Source organism: Gigantopelta aegis, chromosome 4, assembly GCF_016097555.1.
Source record: "Gigantopelta aegis isolate Gae_Host chromosome 4, Gae_host_genome, whole genome shotgun sequence".
Taxonomy (NCBI): domain Eukaryota; kingdom Metazoa; phylum Mollusca; class Gastropoda; order Neomphalida; family Peltospiridae; genus Gigantopelta; species Gigantopelta aegis.
The window spans coordinates 70170692-70196255 of NC_054702.1; the positions used below are offsets into that span (position 1 = coordinate 70170692).

A 25564-nucleotide genomic window follows, 5' to 3' on the forward strand; every position below is an offset into this window, starting at 1 on the left:
TAATGACAACTATTGCAAATCATGTTGTTAAAGACTACACCTTTAACTATATGTTCATAAATGATTATAGGAAATGATTTTATCTACTGGTAGAAAATATATACATTTTTATTGGAGAATCTTTATCACAAACAGATGCTCACATATAACTTCTAATATAGCACCTTTAGGTGGTTGCAAGATTGTGTAAATTTATATTGAATTTATATTCACTAAATATGCTGGTTAAAATTAATAATTTATGCTGCAATTCAAAATAATCAGTTATCTTGCAGTTTTAAATTAAAAGTTTGTTTACAGGTAAATGAAATTGACACATATCCATCAACATGTGTTATAGTCTGTTCCAATAAAGGTCACAAATCTCCTGTTTACCGACATCTTTATTTTAATTTCAAGAGTAAACACCACCTTGTACATCAATGAGAGCCCAAACAAGTAAATGCTAAATTAGGTAGAGTATCATTAAATAGGTATTTACAAAATATTTACTTGTTGGTTTAATATGAAAGAAATAATTGACAAAAATCATTTTTATTCTATTTCCGACACTACTTTAGTAGTATATCATAACAAAATGTTACGATTTGAACGGATTGTCTAATTCGGAGCCTTTCCGAATGAATGCGGAACATGATGAAACAGAGTATTATGTCATCTGCTACGTATGAGAACAAGATGGTACAGTACTTACTAGTACTTAATTATTTATTTAACCATGGTAAAAAAACCCAACCAAAAAACCATTTAGATTACATTTATACATACTTTTGTAGAAATTGTTGACAAGCATGATATTGATAATGACATTGCTGATTTACAGAAATACAGTTACAAATTAAAAACTTGCACATTTGACATTTTCAGGGTACCTATAAGTCGATGTTAACGAGCAACAATATGGCTTCTTGGGCTGTGTCATGGATCTCGGTCAACCACTCACAAAAGTAAAATGCTGCACCCATTGTTCAGGTAATTATTTACAGGCTCAGTATACCAGGGAGAATTGTGTTCATGATTCACTAAGCAAGTTTCAGAGATTGCTATGCAATATATATAAAAATGTTGAACAGCAGTTGCTAATAATTTTTCAAATTGATAGCTATTGTCACTACTAAAAAATTTGAAAACAAAAGTTCCCTGTATATGTATATGTATATGTACATGTACATGTACATGTACATGTACATGTACATGTACATGTACATGTACATGTACATGTATATGTATATATTGATGCATAAATGTACGTCATAATGTTAACATTTCTTTAACTAGAAAGTAATATTTTGATGTACCCGTATTTATATTTTACTTGCCAGACAGAGATGTCAATCATATATTTATTTTACTTGCCCCACATTTTTAACCATAATAAAAAGTAAAGAATTTACAACATTTAAACTAGTTTAACTTTAAGCACCATATGTGCATAACAAAGAATATTTTGCATTGTGATTTTCTGCACAAATTATAGAGATCACTACACATTTCTAAAGTCTTAAATAGTAGTTGCTACACTGTTCTGAACTACAGTGGAAACTGGTTTTCAGAAGATTCACTTTTGTGAATTTTGTTTAGAAACTCATAACACATTAGAGTTACTTCCCTTCAGTTACATTTGGAAAGATTCGTAACATCTCGGCCAATTTTGTTTACACCTTGAAAAGTGCCCGATGTACATGTATTCCGAGTAATAACTTTAATGGAATTTCCAGTAATAATTTAATATACATGTATATCTATCTATAAAAAACACACAAACAACAAACATTTTAATGCAAATTTATTTTTAAAGCACAGATATGCATGATAGCTTCAGTGTCATCGTCACTGTTTAATGAAAAACGAGTCCAGGGTGTTTGTGAGGTTGTGCACTTATTTCTGAGGATGACATCTGTCGTCATAGTTTCCATTTTCATGATTTCATCCAAGAATCTTTCATCTTTAGCCAAAGCGAAATTTCTCAGTTTTTTAATCAGTCCTAAACAGTCACTGTAAGAGTCTCACTGCCTTCTGCATCACTGCCTTCTGCACCGCTGTTTTCACTTTCTTCAGCCTTGTTGTCACTTCGGCACTTTTCTTTTGCTGTTACGTAGCTGTTCACCAAGTCATTTTCCCAGTCTGTGTTTGGATTTTCAGTTGGTGCATTTTCATCGAATGTTGCCAAATTTTCAATATCAACATTCATTCGCAAATCTCTTGCAAGTTGAAACAGTGGCACGTCATCCTCATCGTCGTTGTCGACGGAGCCGGTAACTGTTGGAAATCCACAGAGGTTAAAGTATTTGGTAATAGTGTCACTTTGCGTTTCAGTCCACACATGATAAATCCAATGAACTGCACCAAGAATGGTCACTTCTTTGCAGAGTTGTGAAACGGTTTCAGCACTGTCAATCTTTGCAATCAAACTCTCAGCAGATGTTTCCTGTATCTGGCCTTAAATGCTCGAATTATGCCCTGATCTAAAGGCTGGAGTACAGATGTCGTATTTGGCGGCAGAAATTTGAGCTTTATATTAGACAGCTCCATTTCTCCATGTGACGTGGCATTGTCCAGAAACATCAAGATTTGTCTTCCCTGTCGCTTCATGTCTTTGTCCATCTTTCAAATAACCTTCCATTCATCCACGCCTTGAGATTGAATTCCCATGTAATGGGTAAACGTTCAACATTAACGTTCTTAAAACACCAGGGTTTTTCTGCTTTATCAATCACAAGAGCCTTCAGCTTTTCCCCGGTGGCACTGCATGCCAACATTACCGTTAATCTCTCTTTGGAATTTTTAATACCTTTGGCCGATAGCGTTTTGTCTGGTAGTGCTCTCCAATAGAGTCCCGTTTCATCGCAATTAAATATGTTCCTCGGTTCATAACCTGCCACAATTTCAGAAATTCTCTTCTTGTAGTTGTCAATAATGTCGAAATCCACACCTGCACTTTCTCCATTCACCTTAAAGGAGACCGGACACCAAAAGACATGTAGTGTGTAATGCATTAAGTTAGCGTCAAAGACTGTATTGCGAGGCACCGGTCAGCTGCGCGTCTTAGGTTTGAGGTAAAAACAGAAGTGGGCGGGATTATGCATAGATCTGAATGAAAGCAAGGCAATACGTCATCGGTGAGAGTTACCAAGCAATACCGGTACACGTGTGATTCTTTGGTTGTGCCTTTTAATCGTCTTCTTTTTTTTTTTCTCTCCAGGTTTATCGGAAATTTAATTTACAAGATAATTAGTGTTATTATATACTGTCGACGTAATTATATGATGGTTAACTGCAACAGTAACAGCAATGCATCCCACGAAACGGCCAACATCATGGTTTTGATTTAAAAAAAGAAAAGAAAAGTTGTTTTAAAACATGGACGCATTATTGTCGTCGAACGGGCTTTACACCAACTAAATACAGCAGGTTATGGTACATTTACAATGTAAAAATTAAAACAAGTGTGTACTTAAGATATACATTAAATAAAGGTATTGCAATTTGTTCACATATGAATATTTAAACTTCACATTTATTTACCTATAATTACCAAATTAATTTTCACCGACAGCCCATAACGACTCCATACTAACGTCTCTTTATCTAGTTGGTTTGTTAACCTTATAACAAAACACCTTCAAAACATGAATTATTACGTTGGTTAACAATGTTTATAGTCAGTTCAGTATGTTGTCATTAAAATTAAAATGCTAACACTTTGGCAGGAACAACATATGTACTGTGGCCAGAAGGAATGATGGTTAATTAGTTTTAAAGCTAATGTCGATTATTAAAGCATAATAAAATTGTACTTTTTAATGCTTTCTGTATATCATATTAAAAATACTCTACACCAAATAATTATTTTAATACCTACCCTGGGTTTCTGCCAGGTAAACTTAAATGTATGTACTAAAAAATCGCAGAAATTAATGTGTATATATATATATATATATATATAATGTTTTATTTTTTTGATAGATTATAGTAACATCACTGCTGTTTAAAATTTATAAAAGTGCATGAAATAAAATGTTCAATAAAAAAAGACATTTCAAACCTATAACCACCCAATTAGTTTTTACAGGCCCGTAGGAACGACTTGGGGGCGGGGCACTGACGGACCGGGCATAAACTCTACATCAGATTGCATAAATTAATGTGAAAAAGAAAAGCTCACAAGTGGGGGGCACCCGTCTCTTCCCCCCCCCCCCCCCCCCCCCCCAGTTGGTTTGAAATCATGATTACAAAATCCTAAATAAAAGGAACTGGTTCCTAACCCTCTACATATTATCTACATTTGTATAGGCCTGTAGGAACGATATTTGAAGGGGGGGGGGGATACAGTCTCTAGTGAGGGATACAAACTAGATTTGTATCTTTATATCATCTTTATTTATGCAAAGTAGTGAAAACTTAAAACATATATTTTCATCCTAGAGAGTGTGATGGAGAACAAGCCCCTAGGCCCGCCCCTCCCCAGTTCCTACGGGTCTATTGTATTTTATATTAATAAATGCAAAAACTACATAATATTGTCGATAAGACATATTAGTTGTAAAGTGATTGTCAGTATGTGGCAACAGTATAATATTTTCCAACATTTCTGTGTTTCTGTACCCGGCTGTGGACAGTTTCGGCAGACTGGTAACACATTTTCTTAATAATTAAAAATACACGGTTTAACCAAACACATTAAAACTTGGAGGGTAACTAGTTAAGAGAACAAAGTTTTTTGTTAAATTATTATATCTTGCTTTGGTGAGGGGGGAACGCTTTGTGCAAATTTGCGAAATCGGCCTATGGAATATCCACTGACGTGTCATATTTACATCTATGCTGAACAAGATTTATGATGAAATATTATTAAATTTTGTGTGCTTTTCTTCTAATTAGGTCCATTTGCTTCAGTTTACATTAAAAATGGCATAAAAAATTATGTTTTAAAAAATGCTTGTATGCTAGTCTATGAGTGTGTGGCTTCCTCGTCTTCATCGGCAGTTGATTCATCCGAATTTTTGTCTAAGACAACATTTCCAGGATTAGGGACAAAGTCTCTGATAAGTGGTTCAAACTGATACGGTTTGATGACATTAGCACAAGCTGGACACAGTTCTTCGTCACTTGAATCGCTAAGTTCGACCACGCTACTTGGTAATTTCTTCAGTTTTCCTCTCATCGATGACGTCACAGGTCTAGCTCATCAATTGTCGACAGTTTCCGGCAAACATCGGAGATCGGCAAAAAAAAAAACCCAACCAAGACTGGCATGCTTAACTTAGTCAATAAGGGGAGCGCGGTAGTTGCGTGTTGTGGTTTATGACGGCAAACAATTCATTACGCCGTATATATGGTTTGGTGTCCGGTCTCCTTTAAAACTACGAATCGAAAATCTGCCTTTCCAACTTTCCAACCACCCATTTGAAGCATTAAATTCTTCAAGCTGTAGATCACCAGCAAATTTCAGTGCTTTTTCTTTAATGATGGGGCCTGAAATCGGGATGTTTTTGGCTCGGGCATGTGAGAACCATCTCCATGTCATTTGGTTCAACTCGTCGTATTTGTACGCAGTTTGACATCTCATTTTTCCATTGCTTATGTTCTTTTCATATTCAACACAATATTCCTCTTTTTTCTTCAAAATGTCAGATACTGTCGAAGTGCCGATTCCAAATTTTTCAGCTAGTTGCTTCTGGTTTAATTTTGGTACCGATTCGGCAGCCCGTATTAAATCCATTTTGGTTTTTAATGAAAGTTCAACTCGCCTACCTTTGGCTTGGGGTCGATGAGACATTTTACAGAGATCAAATTTCTGCATGCACGTGTGTATCTGTATCTATGAAATAAATAACTAACTACATGTACATGCATTGTAAATCTATGCAGTTGGGTTTTAAATTACAATCTAAATGTGACAATGAGTGTACTACTTTTAATTTGTGTGTTTGGATATATATGCTAAATGTTTAACAAGATTTTTTTCAACCTCATAGTGAAGATATGAAATGCGATTAAACTTCTGAGGTGCGATAGAGTCGGACAACACCGACCGATACAAATAACACCAATCAAGGTCTAATTAGCCGAAAGCCAGAATGTCTGGTTTGAGATCGCAATGTTGCGTAACGGGAGAAATAGGGTCACGCTATTTCCGGCCAGGTGGTGAGCTGAGTTTGTTGTTATTATGGTTGTCAAGGTTATTTAACAAAGAAATTAAGCTTTTGGGGAGGAAAATCGATCCGGTATCCGTAGTACACAGGATTCGGTTTTTAAAGGATTTTAAAGCACAGGCTATATACATAAATGTAAATTCGGGACCAAACAATATGGCCGATCAGGGGTTCTAGAATATTTTTAAAATTCACTTGCCATAGGGCCAGTGGATTTGAAAATTCACTGGCCATGGTGAAAAATTCACTTGCCTAATTTTAACTGTTGATAAAACAAAAAAACCCAGTAAATTAAAATAATTAACTTTTTAATGTCCATTTTTCATACCGAGATCATGTTTAATCAATTTGTCAATTTACACAGATAGGCTCATTGGGCATGCTTTATGGTTTGTTTAGAAACATATGCAAATAATTTTCATCAGTTTAGAATAAAGTTACCGTACCTATTAAAATTTTAAAATAATTGTTTCCACTAAAACCACCTAAGTTATAAAAAATAATCCATGATACCGAGATATTACAACAATTAACAGCATTATTCATTTACTTATGAATGGGAACTTATCCTCCACCCACCCCCTCAAAAAACAAAAAGAGAAAAGAAACTATTAAGAACCTTTATTAGCATAAAGTGTACATGTATTGCAGTTTAAGGCTTACTCTCCCCCCCCCCCCCCCCCCCCCCCCCTCTCCAACACACGCACCATATTAGAAATTTAGCAATTTGGGTACTTTGTTAAATTTATCTATTTCATGATACTGTGTTTATAAGCTTTTTAAAAAACCTTTTTGTAATTTATGTCATATTTTATCAATTAAATTAATAATTTACACATTTAAAGTATTTGTAAATAGTGACGTGCAACCTTTAAAACTAATAAAAGACTGGCTACCGTTTTGCATATTATTAGTATTAGAGTAACAAATCTTTGGATTTCAGTGTAAAAACAATGAACTTTTGTTTTTCCAATGTTTACACTTTATAACCTTAATAAAGTTATATCAGTTAGGTATATTGATGTCATGGATGGGTCAGAGATTGCTGGTGGCCAACTATTTGTTAGTGAAATATTGTATGTGATAGCAAATCGAAAGAAGTGACTTGTAGATGTTTCTTTTGTTTTTATATGATCGTAGGACGTAGGGTAGTAGTTTTTTTTTTTTTTTTTTTTTTTTTTTTTTTTTTAAACCACTTGCCATCGGGATTGCACAAAGTAACTTTTACTGGCCCGAATCCAAAAAACACTGGCCTCGGGCATCGGGCCACCGTATTCTAGAAGGCCTGCCGATGTAGACAGGAATCCGGGATAATCAGGGTCCGTTTTGCCAGTTTCCACTGTATTACTAACTGTTTCTGATCATATATTTTATAACAATATGTTCCCTGCATTTAAGTTATTTAAGTAACTAAAAATTGTTAGTTGTTAAATACAGGTACACATGTAGCTAATTTAATTGCTGCTGGTTAAATAGTGCTGGGGTGTCGTTAAACAAAATAATTTTCCTTTCTGATCTGTTACATACAGGTACCATAATTAGAACATTGTGACCTGGTTCAAGAAAATTATTATTATGTAACAAATGTATTCAAATAATTAAAGGAGCATTGCTAGTGTTTTTGCAAGGCCTTAGAAATTGTATCTGAAGTGGGTGGTGGGGGGTGGATTTTTTATTCTTTTATAGAAGGAAGGAAATGTTTTATTTAATGACGCACTCAACACATTTTATTTACGGTTATATGGCGTCAGACATGGTTAAGGACCACACATATATTGAGAGAGGTAACCCGCTGTCGCCACTTCATGGGCTACTCTTTTCGATTAGCAGCAAGGGATCTTTTATATGCACCATCCCACAGACAAGATAGCACATACCACAGCCTTTGTTATACCAGTCGTGGTGCACTGGCTGGAACGAGAAATATCCCAGTGGGTCCACCGACGGGGATCGATCCCAGAATGACCGCACATCAAGCGAGTGCTGTACCACTGAGCTACGTCCCGCCCCTCTTTTATAGAGTATGAAATAAAAAAATTAGCGTTTTCATTCTCAAATGGGTTGAGGTGGGTCACCTGGTGGCATGTGCCTCCTGATTCCTATGGGTCTGCTTTGTTATATTTCAATGGTCACAGTTTTGTGACAAATGCAAAATGTAGGGGACAGTCTAGTCATAATGATCTATAGGGCATTAAATTTTGTTAATTATCACAGTTTAATATCCATGCTCCTTCAGTTATTTTGTTTGTGTTGTATTTGTGACAGAAGTCTGTGAAGACCGGTGAGGAAAACAAGATGGCTGACAGTGACCTTGAGATGCAGCTGGAGGCCCAGCAGCAGATGGTGTCCCAGCTGAAAATGATGATCAGAGAGAGGGAGGAAACCATTCGCAAGAAAGACAAAGAGCTCACTGTTAGTATATACATTATTACTACCTCAGGTTTACGTACTTCAAACTATTATCAGCAGTTTGTCTCATTCTTGTAGTATGTCCACATTTATTATTTTGTTTTATTATTGGTATGATTTGAAGTAAAGCCACCCAACATTTTATTCATCTTTAAAACTATGTTTTTTGATAAATCCTTGTCTTGACTGAAAGACTATAACCAATTTAAATAAAAGTTTTTATATAAAAGTGTATTTTTGTGTTTGTTTTTGGTCAATTGAAATTTGAATTGAATAAGTTTTGTATTCATTTTTATTTATGTTTGACACTCAATAGCAAGTCTGTTTTTCATTCTTGGGTGTCATTTGGTATTTCATTCATTCATTCATTCATTCATTCATTCATTCATTCATTCATTCATTCATTCATTCATTCATTCATTCCAGGGCTAGAAATGAAAAAAAAAATGTACATGCACCAGATGCATGCTGAAAAAAAAGTTACATGCACCATTAAAATTCTGCATGCACCAAAAATAAGGCAACTTCGTTTTTTTTTTTTTACACGAAGCTATTCGGAATTATTCGGCAATACCTATATTTATTTATTAACAGTACCGGAACGTTATACAACTGCGTTTATTACTGATTCTTGAACAAATTTGAAAATTTCACCCAACGTAAAGGCCTTACAGAAATCTATAATAGGCCTATTACAAAAACGTACGAATATTTGTGTTTTGTATTAAGCAAATTATCAACTTTTTCAACTCGATAAGATCTTTTGGTATAATATAAATTAGCCTACGGAATTCGACAAGAAGTTGCGATAGAAATAATCACTGGCTGACTTCGAGTCAACTACGCGAGTAATGCACTTGCACGTTCGCAATCATCTGATCAAGTGCCCATATCTAATGTCGAAAATGTTCAAGGCAGTTACGGTACTTTGTATTGATCACAGATCTGGCGGAGTTCAATTTGTCAGTGACGACAACAACTGTGTTATGCGCGTGGATACCCCAAAGTCGATCTCGACCACCTTCCCTAATACCGTTCACGGATATAACCGAGATATTGCCGGCAATTTTCGCAAATATATTTCACGGAAATGACCGAATGGGTGCCATTGTTGTAAGTAGGATTATGGGATACAAAATGGATGCGCCCATAAGATAAAAGTTATCGTTTTCATGTGGCGAACAGATTACGAAATGCATACGCAAAATTCAACAACTTGAGTCTGAATCTGGTAGACAACAGGATACTAGTATACGCAATACACAGTACTTGAAAAATATTAGCATGCACCGCGTGCACCCAGTTTTAAAAGTTACTTGCACACGCAAAAATCAGCATGCACCGGTGCATGTACTAACACTGCATTTCAAACCCTGCATTCATTCATTCATTCATTCATTCATTCCAAACTTGCTTTATTTTCTTGTTCTAATGTCTTATTTTTTTTTTTTAGGAAACAAAAGCAAGTCTTTCAAAGTTGAAATTGCAAGCTAAAGCTAAGGCTGCCAAAGCTAAGAAAGACTCAACTGAAACTCCAGAGAAATCAAGTCAGGTATGTTTTGGCTGTTCATCTTCTAACAGTATTTCATCATGCAAACTGAAAATATAACTTGTGATATCTCTCTTGAAACGTTTGTGGATAACTGCTTTGATACAAGTCTTCTGCAAATTGTAAAATATATGGTTTGATAAACAGTTGAGAAAACATTGAATGAATGCTGATTTAATACATTTGTTTGTGACCTTGATTAGTAACTGCAAATAAATGATATAGAATAATGGTGTGTTACTGGAATACAAGTAAAGTGAATGTTCTGTTCCAAATAGTTGTATAATAAACATTTGCTATAGATTACTGCTTTAATATAGAATGGCAAGTATCTAGTATACATTTTTATTTTGCCCATGATCAAGTACATATTGCAAGTGACAATGGGAAACACATTAAAATTAATATCAGTTGTATTGACCAACCGGGTATTGGTAACTTTTTAATGATGATTTCCAGATTCTAGGTTTTAATAACGTCGTCATATAATAATATTACATTTGTTTGTATATTTTAAGAAATAGTAAAGAAACAAATATTATAACAGGTAAGTTTTTTTTGTAGTATGTCTAGGTTTACTATGCAAGTTTCAAATATTGTTACACAATTTTCCCTGTCACTAATATTCCCTGCTTTATCAGATAACAAAGATACTGTATTTTTGTGTAGCCGGCGGCTGATGATGTGGCAACAGGAGAGGAGCAGACGAGTCGTGCCAAGCTGCTGCTGCTGAAGAGGAAGCTGGAGGAGAAGGACAAGGTGATAGGGGAGAAGGAGGAGGTGATCGCCTCCCTCAGGCAGCAAGTCGAGGCCAAGGAGCGGGTTCTCGAGGAGAGGGAGCGGTTCATTGCTGACCTCACGGAACAGCTGCACGAGAAGACCAAGCTCCTCGAGACACTGCAGTCTTCTCTCCAGCCCAGTGAGGGAGGAGGACAGGATTTTGAGGTGAGATTTAATGTTAATAGTACTTTGTTGCGTAGTCCAGGAGTCAACATTTTGGAAAAGAAAAGAAGAAAAATGAAGACTACATTAGATTGATTATCTGCTGTTTGACAATTCTGGCACCGGGATGCATTTTCTTCCACCGGGTGTGAATTTTAGAAAGAAATTTTAATTTTTTCTTCTTTTTACATTTAAATGCTGAACGTCTGCAATCAGCACTTTTCATTTTTGCTTGTACAATTTTCTTTTAGCTGACTGAACTAGAAAATTATATGTCTTTTAGTATGATTGATTTGGTTTATTTCAGATACTAATATGTTTCTATGAATTAAGTTTAAAGTAGATACATTTAAAAAATATGAACCATTAGGATGTCACAAAATAAATTATCTACCTGTAACGTGTGGAGTGTTTATTGTTATATTATGATAAATAGACTAACTTAAACCACTCACAAAATGATTCTAAATAAAACTTAAAGAAAAAAGATGATACCAAATAAACTGCAACAATAAATCTCTCTTATAATAATATAATTGAGTTTGTTATTTAAGCAAATTTGCTAATTAAAATTTGGGGGGGGGGATTACTTAGCTGTACTCTTGATTTCATATTTTGGGATATGAACAAAATCCTGACCACCACTTGTGATAGTTTGGACCAGTGCTTATAAAACTTGTAAGCTCAAACTCAAGACTTTAGCAAGGTCTCAAGACATTGTTAAAATTTTGAGTATAAACTTATCAAGTTTTATAAGCACAGGACAAAGTGTATTATCCATAGATATATTAATTTTTATATTGGAATCACATTTATTATTGTCATGTTTATAACTGCTTGCATATATATTGAATTGCATTTTAGTTCTTACCAAATGTATTTTACAATGGAAACAGCTTCATTAATTAGGTGGCACATACTATACATGTAGGTGCTAGCATTTTCTTTGCATCATAGTTTTTCTTGACTAATTTTTATACTGCTGCATAAATAGGTATTTCAGCTTCTTCTAATCATTGCTTCAGGTGTTTTTCAAATATGTCTAATACTTCTTACAGTATGCATAGGGTAAAAGGGTTGTCAGCCATTGCACATTTGCTCACACAATGTTAAAGAAGTCTTACCTTTTATTGACAAATCTAGGAAAGGTCAATGGGGATTTACCCAATTTGCTTAAAACATGATGAAAAATCACACCAGCTTTGAATTGTTTGGATGTTAACATCCCAGCACCTAGACTAGTTGGTGGAAATTATTTAAGACCTTAAACAGAAGTTTTGAAACAACCTTTTTTTTTTCTCTCATAAAATTACCATACTAAAGAATTGAAATTTGAGTGTCTAAAAGGTCAAAGAAAGAAGCAAATAGTATCTAATAAGAGATAATTGGTTAAAAATTCATATGAATATTGGCAATTCACAACCACTTCTCCATGGCTGGTGTATGAAAGGCAGTGGTTTGTCATGTCCTATCTGTACATATAAACAGTCTTTTGCTGCTAATGGACAAATAATAGCAGGTTTCCTCAGAAGACTATCAGAATTATTAATTTTTTTAGATCCAGTAACTGATGAAAACACACCCAAAACACCCCCCCCCAAAAACAAAACAACCCAGACTCAATTAACCATGTTATTAATGAAAACGGATCACCTTGATAAAATCTTTAGAATTGTAGGTTTTGTTTTACTTAGCGCAAATTGCATGGCTGATATCCCTTATGTTTGTGCCTCTGTAATCATCTCATCTGCTTGCTAATGCGCCACTCTCTGTCATCAGTCCCAGCTACAAGCCATGTATGCTCAGATGCTGTATAAGGACAAGAAGATGATGGACCTTAACACCAAGATTCTGGAACACGACCGTCACATCATGGACCTCCAGGAGTTTGTCAGTGAGAAAAATGAGGTCATCAGAGGAAGAGACAAGGTTGTTGAGGTGTGTATTATAATGTTAAAGGGACATTCCTGAGTTTTCTGCATTGTAAGATGTTTCCGATTAATAAAATATTTCTATGATTAAACTTGTATATTAAATATATATTTCTGGTTTAGAATATCAGTGTGTATATTAAATGTATTTCTGGTCGTTTTAATATTTGTAAGAAGCCCAAACTGGATTTTGTCTTCAGATAATTTCGTATGTACGAAAAAATTATATTTTTGGAAATAAAATGTAATTTAACCTAGTACAAATATTAGTACGATCAGAAACATGTTTAATATACAGCCACTAATATTTTATGCAGAAAAAATATATTTAATATGTAATTACAATCGTTAAAAAGTCTTTCTTAGTTGATAACAACATGTGTTGTTATTTATGGGGGGGGGGGCATTTAGTTCAATTGGTTGAGTGCTCGCCTGAGGTGCTTGCGTCGCATGATCAAACCATCCCTATGGATCCATTAAACTGGCTTTTTTCTAGTTCTAACCAGTGGGCCACAACTGATCAAAGGCTGGTATGTGCTTTCCTGTCTGTGGGAATATGCATATAAAAGATCCCTTGCTGAAAGTGGAAAAATGTAGCGGGTTTCCTCTGATGACTATATGTCAGAATTGCCAAATGTTCGACATCAAATAGCCGACGATTAATTAATGTGTTCTAGTGGTGTCGTTAAACAAAACAAACTTTAACTTTATTTATGTTGGAGAATTTGCTGCTCTCTTATTGTTTTTGTTAGTGGTCCAGTTAGGTTTAATAAAAGAGAAAAGATTTTGTTTATATTGCCTTTAGTTTTAATACTACACAATAATGTAATAGAATACTTGATCAATTTATAGTCCGATCCACTGTTATATGTAATAACTGTGTAAAAAATATGAATTAACTGTTTTTATTAGGTTGGTGTCTTTTGGCCTCGATTAAAAAAAGCAAAAACCAAATGCCAGTCTTGCTGTATTTTGATTAATCACTTTAAAATTTAAGTCAGTGAGTGGAATGTTTTAAAACAATCCATATTAACTGAAGTTCTGCTGCACAAAATCATTTGGTTTTTATTTTCCTTTTGATGTTTGAACCTAAAACACATTATTACAGAAGATCTGGTATCCATAGCTGCATGTGTAATGTTTATAGCAGGTGGTGTATGGTAGTCGCTAAAACGTTGCTGGTTGTAATATCACCAGAATAATATTTACCAAAATAATGAGTAAATATGCAGTTACAAATTAGTCTGTGATTTTCTTGAGTCAGTCATTTTACCACAAAGAATGGAATAGATGCAGGTTTTCAAAAAAAATTCTTTTATATTTCATAAAAAATGTTGCATTTAAAATTGTAACATGGATATTCTTAATTATTTTCAGATATTACAGACCTCATTAAAAGATAAAGAACAAAACATCCAGGACCAAGCGATGCTAATTGTCAAACTAACAGGTAAAGTGGAGAATAATGAGGAAACATTAAGCTTACTCAAGGAACAGCTGGAAAAGGAAGAGCACAAGCTCAAAGTTGAAAGCGACAAATTTGATCTCAAGCTTCGCGAAACTCAAAAATATTTTGAAGAAACTCTGCAGGAATTGGAGACAGAGAATAAAAATCTTAGGGAATTGATTCAGAAAAAAGATAATGAATTGATCACCCGAGAAAATGATCTACGTGAATTAATATCTCGACACGAACGAGATATCCAACGAATAATGTCTCGTGGGGAAGTAGATATTCATGATGAGGTAGTAAAGATGTTTGAGCAAAAGCTAAAAGATGTCCATGAGGTATTGGAAGGGAAAATTCAAGTGATTGAAATTCTGCAAACAGAAATGAGTGAAAAGGATAAGAAATTATTAGAAGATAGGGAAACGTTAAAAATGTTGAAAGATAAGCTTCAGGTTACATCAGAACAGCTAATGCTACTACAAGCTAGTTTTGTCGATATGGAAGGTCAGTGGAAGGATGAAAAGAACAAATTGGAAAACAGGCTTAAAACGGTAATAGAAAAACACGAAACGGAATCGAGTGAAAAGGAGTTGCAACAACAGATGCTGCAATCATCATTAGCTCAGTATGAAGCTGCTTACTCACAAGCTTCAGTTCAGTATGGTGTCTTGCAAGAGAGATACCAACAGGCATACATGCAACTGCAGAAATTGAGTGCTGCCTCGAGCACTGCTTCACCAGAAGGTTCTGCAGCTAAAGAAGTAAGCTCTGATCAAGATGAACTCCAGGCTCTCCGAACTCTTGTGGAACAGCTTAAGCAAGAACTTGCAAACGTTGGCAAAAAGGATCCTGGTCAGCAAACAGGAATAGATCCTGATGAAGTTGAAGCCTTGAATACCATTGTTACTCAACTTAAGTCAGAGCTGTCAGAAAAGACTCAAGAGATTGAGACACTGAAAACGTCTGCTGGTGATGGTGGAGGCAAGACAGAGACCAAGCTGCTCAAGGTGAAAGCACAAATGACCTCCAAGATCAAGTCACTGGAGAAAGAGCTGCAGGAGCTAAGAAAGGTGAGAGAAATCATATTTCAAAATGTCTCTTAAAAGTGCTTTCAGTATTTGTTTTAGTTTGCTGTGTATTTCTTTGTTTGCTATTATTTGTTTTAGGTTTAGCTAAATATAGAAAGGATCTCTGTGCCCTCAATATTGATTGGTGCAGGAACCAAACCTCAAATTTGTCAAATAATAGGGCACGGCCATTTGGCCTAGAATAATGGAGATTCGTTTAGGGCAATAAGGCCAGTTTGGCTGTAAGATTCTGTTTAATTTTCAGGGTATTGGGGCATTTGACTAGAACATTTTGGCAATTTGTCACATAGTCGCCATTAGCCCTGAGGAACCATATGGGATTTTGTTTGACAATCCCATATGTACATCCATCTGTTTGTACAAAAGTTAGGACATTGATTTCATGGTTAATGATAAAATTGTAATACAGCTTTCATTGGCAGATTTCTTGTTAAAAAAAATTTATTCTGGTTTTCTTAAGTCTGTTAAAATTTAACCAGTCTGATACTGTAAGTATTGAGTATGGACTGAACTATTTCTATGGTAAGAATGCTTTTGGTTTTTTAAAATAAAACTCTTGGTTTTGTTTATTTCAGAACTTGTTTTCAGGTAGTACAGTTCTTTTGTTTTGATTTAGATAGTGTATTCACTAAACTTGTTTGTTTGTCATGTCAAAAAACTACCATAAAATGCATGAAAAGAGGAGCATCTTGTTACTTACAGGTTAGAAATAACAAGTGCAGTATTTCCTCATAAAATATTTGTGCATGTTCTCTGTTCTCTGTTGTCTGTAGATGTATGTTTAAAATTGGAATGAAATGTTTAGTTAATAAAAATGCATTATGTACTAACATGTACTTAGTTTATTTTTCAACATTGCAAAAAAAATTATGATTGTTAGAAGTGATGTCAAATTCTCTCTAAGTCTAAAGATTACTTCAGCCTTGGAGATTTTCATCTGCATAACATTATCATGGTGTACATCTATGAATAAATGATATTACATGAACTACATCACTGTCTTTCATCACACTACATGTATGTAATCAGTTTGATAGATATTTGTAACAAAAAAAGCCAAGAGAAAATACACAGACCTTTCACATGTTAAAGTACCATTTTAAAGCTGTTATTAAATGTTATGCCTGCATGTATTTAAGGAAGGAAGGAAATGTTTTATTTAACAACGCACTCATCACATTTTATTTATGGTTATATGGCGTCGGACATATGGTTAATGACCACACAGATAAGGAGAGAGGAAACCCGCTGTCGCCACTTCATGGCCTACTCTTTTCGATTAGCAGCAAGGGATCTTTTATATACACCATCCCACAGACAGGGTAGCACATACCACAGCCTTTGATATACCAGTCGTGCTGCACTGGCTGGAACGAGAAATAGCCCAATGGGTCCACCGACGGGGATCGATCCCACACCGACCACACATCTGGCGGACGCTTTACCACTTGCATGTTTATTCATTGTAGATGTATCAGAGATATCGTCAAGAACTGTCCTTGCCATTTACAATATGTACTGAAAGTTTACCACTGTAGTTTTAAAGCTTGCTTCAGAGTTCACAGAATAACAACAATAAGCCTGTATTTTTTTAACAGGGCAGCAACTTGGCGGATGAAGTTGTCACTTTAAGGAACTGTCTGGCTGAGCTTGAGGATGAGAAGGGAAGTCTGCAGCTGAAACTTGTCGACTATGATGAGGCTAAAGTGCTGCAAGGTAGGTTGTGGCTTTATTCTTCAGGCTCTATTATTAGAAGGGGCGGGATTTAGCTCAGTCGGTTGTGTGCTTGCTTGAAGTGCTTATGTCACAGGATTGAACCACCTCGGTGGATTCGTTAAATTGATTGGGGTTTTTTCTCGTTCCAACCAGTGCACCACAACTGGTCAAAGGCCATGGTATGTGCTTTCCTGTATGTGGGAAAGTGCATATAAAAGATCCGTTGCTGCATTGAGAAATATGTAGCGGGTTTCCTCTGATGACTAGGAATCAGAATTACCAAATGTTTGATATCCAATAATCGATGATTAATTAAAATCAGTGTGCTCTAGTAGTGTCGTTAAACAAAGCAAACTTTTTAACTGTTATCAGAAATATGGCCTGTTGTTGTTATTATTTTTTAATAGTAAGCCAAAATGAAATATGGCCTTCTAAGAAAAAATATTGCCTTACGGAAATAAGATAGTATGGAGAAAGTGGAGGAGTTGGGATAGCATGTGAAAAATTAGGTCTTCAGAGATGTATTTTAGAGAACTGTGGAATTCAGTTCCTACTAGGTCTTAAAAATGGATTATCTCGCCTTCATGTAAAATTCTTTAATCTCATTGGTTGTTTGCCGTTGGACAAATCCCTTATCCCCCTGTGGGCGGAGCCAAATTCTCTTATACCCCGTCTGTAATTTCCAACAGTTTCCAGCCACCCCAGTTAATGCTAAAGCAATAATTAGATTATAAATAACATTGATAATCAATCAAGTTTACATAATTAATTTTATTTTTACTATAAAATACACTATTTCAATACTTTTAAAAGCTGCAATGTTGAACTCGGCCACCTAATTACGGTCGTGGTGTTATTGTACTAATGCGCGTTTAGCAACAGTTTTTGTTTTGTTTTTAATATTTTTATTTTTTTACTACATACATTTCTGATAAAAAAAGTGTTTTTTTATTTTTGTTATTAATATCTGTTTCACACAATTTCGTATTACAAACATTTGAAGTTAAAAACTCGTTTATCGATGGAACTATTTTTCGTCACTGGCAAGTGGTTTCGTTCGCGTCCGCGTGGTACGGCTCCGTTAATAAATTGTTAACAATTATTGTCCTGGCGTTATTTTGATTATTTGGCTATATGGTTTAACATGTCGGCAAGATAAATTCGTTGTAGAAGCATCTCTCGGGGGTATATGGCTTTTTATGTACCCTCTCTGTGTGCTCTTTTACCCCCTCGCCTTCGGCTCGGGGTAAAAGAACACACAGAGGGTACATAAAAAGCCATATACCCCTCGTGATGCTTCTACAACTTATATTGTTATTTCGAGCCCTGGTTACAAATACTAAGTGACAAGTTGAAGGTAACTTTTAATGACATTTCTGATGAATAAATGAATTTCTTGAATAACAGTGAAATTTGTAGTAAATATTGAGGCAAATAGTTTAGCCACAAAGTAACTGTGCTTTGGGTAAACTTCCTATGGATTATATTTTATGCAGAGATAGAAGTTGTTTTTGTCATTCAGAAGTAATAGCATCTAACCATTAATAATCCGAAAACGGGATAACTTACAAATTTTAAAACTAAATGTGAATCGAGTCTTATTTTCTAATTTGTTCTTTGATCAAATGGATTATAAATCTATAAGATGGGTATGGCTTGTATAAATTGTGGGTATTAGCAGCTTAGCAGATAAGGACCATTTGTGTAGATTTTTGTTGGGAATGTGACATACTCACATTCATCTGTTGTATTGTTTTTAAGTTTGCAAGCTAACTCACATACACTTTAACTACATAGGTCTAATAATTTTTCTCTCAAGATGTTAACAAAATTCACCTATATGTACATGTACATGTATTTGATAATGACAGATGTCTTGTGCCAGAACATAAACAATTTTCAGTGACTAATCATCTTATTGTTTTGTTGTGTTTACAGGTCAGCTGGAAGATCAGATAAAACAACTTGAAAAGGAGAAAGAGGCCCTAATGCAAGAGAAGCACGAAATAAACAGTGACCTGGATTCAGCTAACAAAGAGATAGAAAAACTCAGTCAGATTGTCACGGATCTTCAAACCACTGTTGATCAGGTAATTTCTAAATGCATGTCATCTCTCTTGCTACTAGAATCGATCCCCGTCGGTGGACCCATTGGGCTATTTCTTGTTCCAGCCAGTGCTCAACAACTGGTGTAACGAAAATGCTAATTTTTTATTTTATACTCTATAAAAGAGGGGTGGGATGTAGCTCAGTGGTACAGTGCTCGCTTGATGTGCCGTTGGTCTGGGATCGATCCCCGTCGGTGGGCCCATTGGGATGTTTCTCGTTCCAGCCAGTGCACCATGACTGGTATAACAAAGGCCATGGTATGTGCTATCCTGTCTGTGGTATGGTGCATATAAAAGATCCCTTGCTGCTAATCGAAAAGAGTAGCCCATGAAGTATGAAATGGTGACAGTGGGTTTTCTCTCTCAATATCTGTATGGTACTTAACCATATGTCTGATGCCATATAACCGTAAATAAAATGTGTTGAGTGCGTCGTTAAATAAAACATTTCCTTCCTTCCTTCTTCTCTTGCTAGCTTAGAAAACCCAAACTTGTACATGATAGAGCTCAATCACAGTGGAATATATACAACTGTGATAGCATGTATAAAGACTACCACTGGGCTGTGTCCCGCCCCAACTGTCTTAGAAAAGTTCAAAACCCAAACTTGTACAGGATAGATCTCAGTGGAATATATACCATTGGTGGGATGCATATAGACTACCTGCTCATTGATGACAGTTGTGGTTATACCAGATAGACTGTCAAACCAATATGTTGGCATTTTATTGTGGGTCTAAGTGTGCTGGGTAGTTTTATGTAAGACAGACATTGCTATATATATGTTGGCATTTTATTATTCCAAAGTTACTCAGGATTGGAATTTATTCATTTATAGTTGGTAATTGGCTGCATTAGTAATACAAGGCTGTGGTATGTGCTTTCCTGTCTCGGATCCATTGTTGCTATTGGAAAAATGTAGCAGGTTTTCTCTGATGACTACGTGTCAGAATTACTAAATGTTTGACATCCATCATCAATGTGCTCTAGTGGATGTCGTTAAACAAAACAAACTTTAGTAACATAAAATATGTCTATTGAAGAAATTAGAACTTAGTGTTCGGATTTGCATGGTATTTGATTGTCAATGGCATTAACCTCACAACCACAAAAATGGATGTGTGTGTGTGTGTGTGTGTGTGTGAACCTCCAACTGAATTAGAGTCTTCTAGTTACACATTTTTTTTTTTCTTACTTTTTTTCAGCATAATAGTTCCTTAATCCTATTAATACAATATTTTATACACTTTAGCTAATGTTTCGATTTATTTTTGACAGAACCAAGTTACACATGATGAAAGTCAGAAGCAGACAATAGAGACTCTGAAACAAGAACTGGAAGATTCTCGGGCCCATTCAATTACTGTGCAGGAGGAGAGAGACCAGGAGAAAAAGAGTCGCGTTGGCTTTGAATCTCAGCTCGTAGAGTACCACGAGTACAAGAAACATGCAGAAACAGATATTGTGAGTTCATGCTGTGTATATAGTTTATTAGTTACCTACCGGTCCAACCTCAGTGGATTATAGGTTTTGTCTCCATCCTTCTGTCTGTCTGTCCCACATATAGTTTTTTGGACTTTTTTTTCACAATGCCTCAAGATATACTGAGCTGAAAGGTTGTGTATATCTTTATTGTATACTATTACAGATAAAGTGTAACTTTCATGGTGATTTACTTATGTTTCACAGTTATGGGAATTGAACTTAGGGTATGTCTGGCATAGTAAAGGACATGTATTGCTTTAGCATTCTCAGAATGCTTGTTTGAGAAGGAAAACAGGAGTTTTTTTTAATTGCAGCACCAATAATATGTATCTCTATTACAATAAGGGATGGAATTTAGCTCAGATGTGGTGGGTTGCAGGATCACCCTCAATGGACTTGTTTTTTTAATTTTTAATTCCATCTCATCGAGTATCCCACTACTGGGAAAGTGCATATAGAAGATCCCTTGCTGCTTTATGGTGGCAGCTGGGTATCTTTCTCATCAAAATGTCAAAATAACCATGTTAGACACCAAATAGCCATAGTTTAAAAATAACCATGTTAGACACCAAATAGCCATAGTTTAAAAATAACCATGTTAGACACCAAATAGCCATAGTTTAAAAATAACCATGTTAGACACCAAATAGCCATAGTTTAAAAATAACCATGTTAGACACCAAATAGCCATAGTTTAAAAATAACCATGTTAGACACCAAATAGCCATAGTTTAAAAATAACCATGTTAGACACCAAATAGCCATAGTTTAAAAATAACCATGTTAGACACCAAATAGCCATAGTTTAAAAATAACCATGTTAGACACCAAATAGCCATAGTTTAAAAATAACCATGTTAGACACCAAATAGCCATAGTTTAAAAATAACCATGTTAGACACCAAATAGCCATAGTTTAAAAACAACCATGTTAGACACCAAATAGCCATAGTTTAAAAATAACCATGTTAGACACCAAATAGCCATAGTTTAAAAATAACCATGTTAGACACCAAATAGCCATAGTTTAAAAATAACCATGTTAGACACCAAATAGCCATAGTTTAAAAATAACCATGTTAGACACCAAATAGCCATAGTTTAAAAATAACCATGTTAGACACCAAATAGCCATAGTTTAAAAATAACCATGTTAGACACCAAATAGCCATAGTTTAAAAATAACCATGTTAGACACCAAATAGCCATAGTTTAAAAATGTGGAGATGTATCCTTTTCCTTCCTTTTTTATCGGAATAAAACCAAGAGCAAAATTAAATTGTTTACTTTAATATAACTTATAAATGTTCAATGTAAACAATAAAATATTGTCAGAATACTCTAGTCATGGCTACATTTGTCATTATTTGATGTTTGACACCGGCCTCAGTGGCATCGTGGTAGGCCATCGGTCTACAGGCTGGTAGGTACTGGGTTCGTATCCCAGTCGAGGCATGGGATTTTTAATCCAGATACCGACTCCAAACCCTGAGTGAGTGCTCCGCAAGGCTTAATGGGTAGGTGTAAACCACTTGCACCGACCAGTGATCCATAACTGGTTCAACAAAGGTCATGGTTTGTGCTATCCTGCCTTTGGGAAGCGCAAATAAAAGATCCCTTGCTGCTAATCGGAAGAGTAGCCCATGTAGTGGCGACAGCGGGTTTCCTCTCAAAATCTGTGTGGTCCTTAACCATATGTCTGACGCCCTATAACCATAAATAAAATGCGTCGTTAAATAAAATATTTCTTTCTTTTCTTTCTTGATTTGATGTTTGTAAGTGTATGAATAAAACTGCAAATTAGGTTGAAGATTTCAACTCAAAACTAAAATAAGATAATTTGTTAGAAGACACTTGTCTGAATAGTAAAAAGGTGGGCATAAACAGAGTTTACTTTGTTACATTAGTAACAATATTCTCCATACTTTTATTTCACAGATTGAAATGAGAAATGAAATTACACAGCTCCAGTCGAAGTTGGCTTCACTGGAAGATGATTGTGCCCAGAAGGATGCATCCATTTCCAAGCTGAAGGATGAGAAGGTTGAATTGGAAATGAAGATGGCTGAAATGGAGGAATTCAAAGATCGTAAGATATTAATACATTTACTCTCCCCCAAAATATAATCCGTAATCCCCCAATGCCTCCATTAAACATAATGGCTGACAAACTGGATATTCCTGATAGAAGTATAAAATGTTGTGTATTTTGATTGGTGCAGTGGCATTTCTCTGCCATATGTAAATTTCTTTTTGGAGTTAGTCAGTATCTGTCGGTTATGCCCCATGTACCGTATATCTTCGCCTGTAAGTCGATCTCGGCTATAAGTCGAGTCCCTAATTTCAAGCCCTGAAAACTTATTTTTTTATAGACCCGTTTATAAGTCGACCCATGAAAAACTACTTATAAATATTGAAATATTTCTTATTTTCAGCACATGAGAACAATAATATTTGAACAAAAGAAAATTATTTTACAAACTTCGGTTTTCACGTTTTGTACATCGCAATATGATCAGACTATTCCAATCAAACTATCATTATTACATAGCATCAAAACGAAATATTCCCTTAGTAGAGAGTGAAAGCTGTTTGACTGTTACTGTATAGTACTGTACAGATGGTTTTGTGCACAGACAACAACTTTATTTATAAACACTGACAACAGATCACTACGATAAAACTGAAAGTATCACGTTTTGCCGCCATATTAATACATGTAAGGAGGATAACTCTGGAAAGTACACTGGTTTTTGTACTAAATGATGTGTGTCCCTATTGCTCTAGATAAGTGAACTGCAGAGATCAGTCTATTTTAAGGGAAAGCTTAGTAATATTCATGAAGTTAATCACCGCCAAAACATTGTTTGAACAACCATTAATGCCAGTGACCAGATTTCAAAATAAACTCAGGCAACAGGTAATTAGTATTGTTTACATTTTTACTATTAGTTATGACTGTTAATTTAACTAAGTGGACTGTTGTCTTGGCATGTGAGTGAGATCGTACGCCTTTTCGCATAACCAAAACCGTTCTAATGCCAAAAAAAATAGGTTATAAAAAATAAATGTCTCAAATTAACATATTTGAGTATAAATACATGGCATACTTCAACAATAAAACTTGTAAAATAATCCCCAAAACAGTAATATTTTTTGGTGAAATTTAAGGCAGTATGTGGAGCAAAGAAATGGAATATGGTCTTTGGACCTCAGGGCTTTAGATTGCATTAAGCAATGTGCCCAAAATACATCTGCCAAAAATAATCATGCCCAAATTAACTACAAAGCACCTGACCTCAAAATATTTTACCTTAAAACCACTGAAATGTTACAGTTAATTAGATTAAAATAACTTGAAATGCATTTCTGAATATTGACAACTTTATACAGCTGTTAATGACAGTACTGAACTAAAATGACCTTCCTGCACTCAGAAAAGACAACATTTTTATTTTATTGTCATGGTGTATATTTAAACTGAATCATGCTTCTGTTTACATTTGTTCCCAATTCTTGTTATGTTTTTGCTCTAAAATAACAGTATCAATTGTTGTAGTTGAGTTATTTTCTTCCATGCATTTCTATTGGTGCTGCCAAGACTGTAATGCAGTCACAATCTGTCTTAATAATAAATGCTTTTGCAACATCATCATTTAGTAAAATAATTGTCACTTGATTATAATTAACTATTTATTCTCAGTTAAAGGTCATTAGTGATTAAGCATTTCTTTTCTTTTCTTTTCTTTTTTTAAATTGAAAAGAGTGAACAAACAATGTATTTCTTTACATTAGCCTGTAAAAAAAATATTCTCAAGTATTTTATGTCATAAAAGGTTAGCACTTTCTTTATAATTGATCTAAAATCTGTGTTTGTTCTAATATATCTGGATTATAATTTGTTTTGTTTTTTCTTCAGATTTCGAAAAGGAAAAGAATGAATTACAGCAGCAAATTAAAAAACTCAATGAGAAGATTGAATATGAGAAACAACCAAACATTGCTTTTGAGAAGGAAAACGAAGAACTGCATCAAAAGGTTAGTATGCTGATAAGATTAAACTTAACTGCATGTATTTATTACTCGAGTCTGCTTAAATAATTTTTTTCCATTCACTTAATTTTATTAAATTGTAAACACATTTAAGTTATAATTTATTCATATTTAAACATATTTTTGGGAATTCTTTCGTTCATGCACATAAAAAACAAAGTCACTTACCTTTGCCATTTTTCACTCTGCCTGTCATTCTCCTCATTACTATATTGAAAAATTATTTTCACTTTCTTCCATGTAGTCTGTTTTTATGCTGTTCCGTTTATCATGTTTCATAATTGTATACTTTTAAAAAGAATATGGACCCACCTGTCTTTACCCCCTACCAACCCCCCCCCCCCAACCTCAACCACCTAAATTATTTCCGTATTTCTGATTGGTAATTGTGACTTAACACTTGGTGATTTGTAAAATAGGTGCAGACCCTAGTTTCAATCCATAAAAATGGACACTAAATTTGGTTAATCTATAAACTTGTAACACATTTGGATAAAGTTACAACAGAGTGTAACAAGAGCCTGTGATGTTGAAAAGGATAAATATTCTTAAAAATAGATTAGCACTCATCTCCATAACCTTTATTTTTCAGAGGTACATGCATTTAAAAAAATATAGAACATACATTTCGTGGTATTAGAAACAGTACGATGACCAAAAGCAATAAAATTGGAGCAG

General features: G+C 34.8%; 1 protein-coding gene across 1 annotated transcript in view; it reads left to right on the forward strand.

The window, feature by feature from the left end:
• Nucleotides 1-25564, forward strand: part of LOC121369970 (extracellular matrix-binding protein ebh-like) — a 58993-nt gene that overhangs the window by 6352 nt on the left and 27077 nt on the right. Inside the window, exons 2-12 of the mRNA XM_041495052.1 lie at nucleotides 868-972; nucleotides 8421-8567; nucleotides 10018-10116; nucleotides 10783-11058; nucleotides 12835-12993; nucleotides 14364-15506; nucleotides 17123-17240; nucleotides 19179-19330; nucleotides 20627-20812; nucleotides 22772-22922; nucleotides 24753-24871. Of these exons, the coding sequence (XP_041350986.1) occupies nucleotides 8451-8567; nucleotides 10018-10116; nucleotides 10783-11058; nucleotides 12835-12993; nucleotides 14364-15506; nucleotides 17123-17240; nucleotides 19179-19330; nucleotides 20627-20812; nucleotides 22772-22922; nucleotides 24753-24871 (2520 nt within the window). The 5' untranslated portion in view covers nucleotides 868-972; nucleotides 8421-8450. The remainder of the gene's footprint in view (nucleotides 1-867; nucleotides 973-8420; nucleotides 8568-10017; nucleotides 10117-10782; nucleotides 11059-12834; nucleotides 12994-14363; nucleotides 15507-17122; nucleotides 17241-19178; nucleotides 19331-20626; nucleotides 20813-22771; nucleotides 22923-24752; nucleotides 24872-25564) is intronic.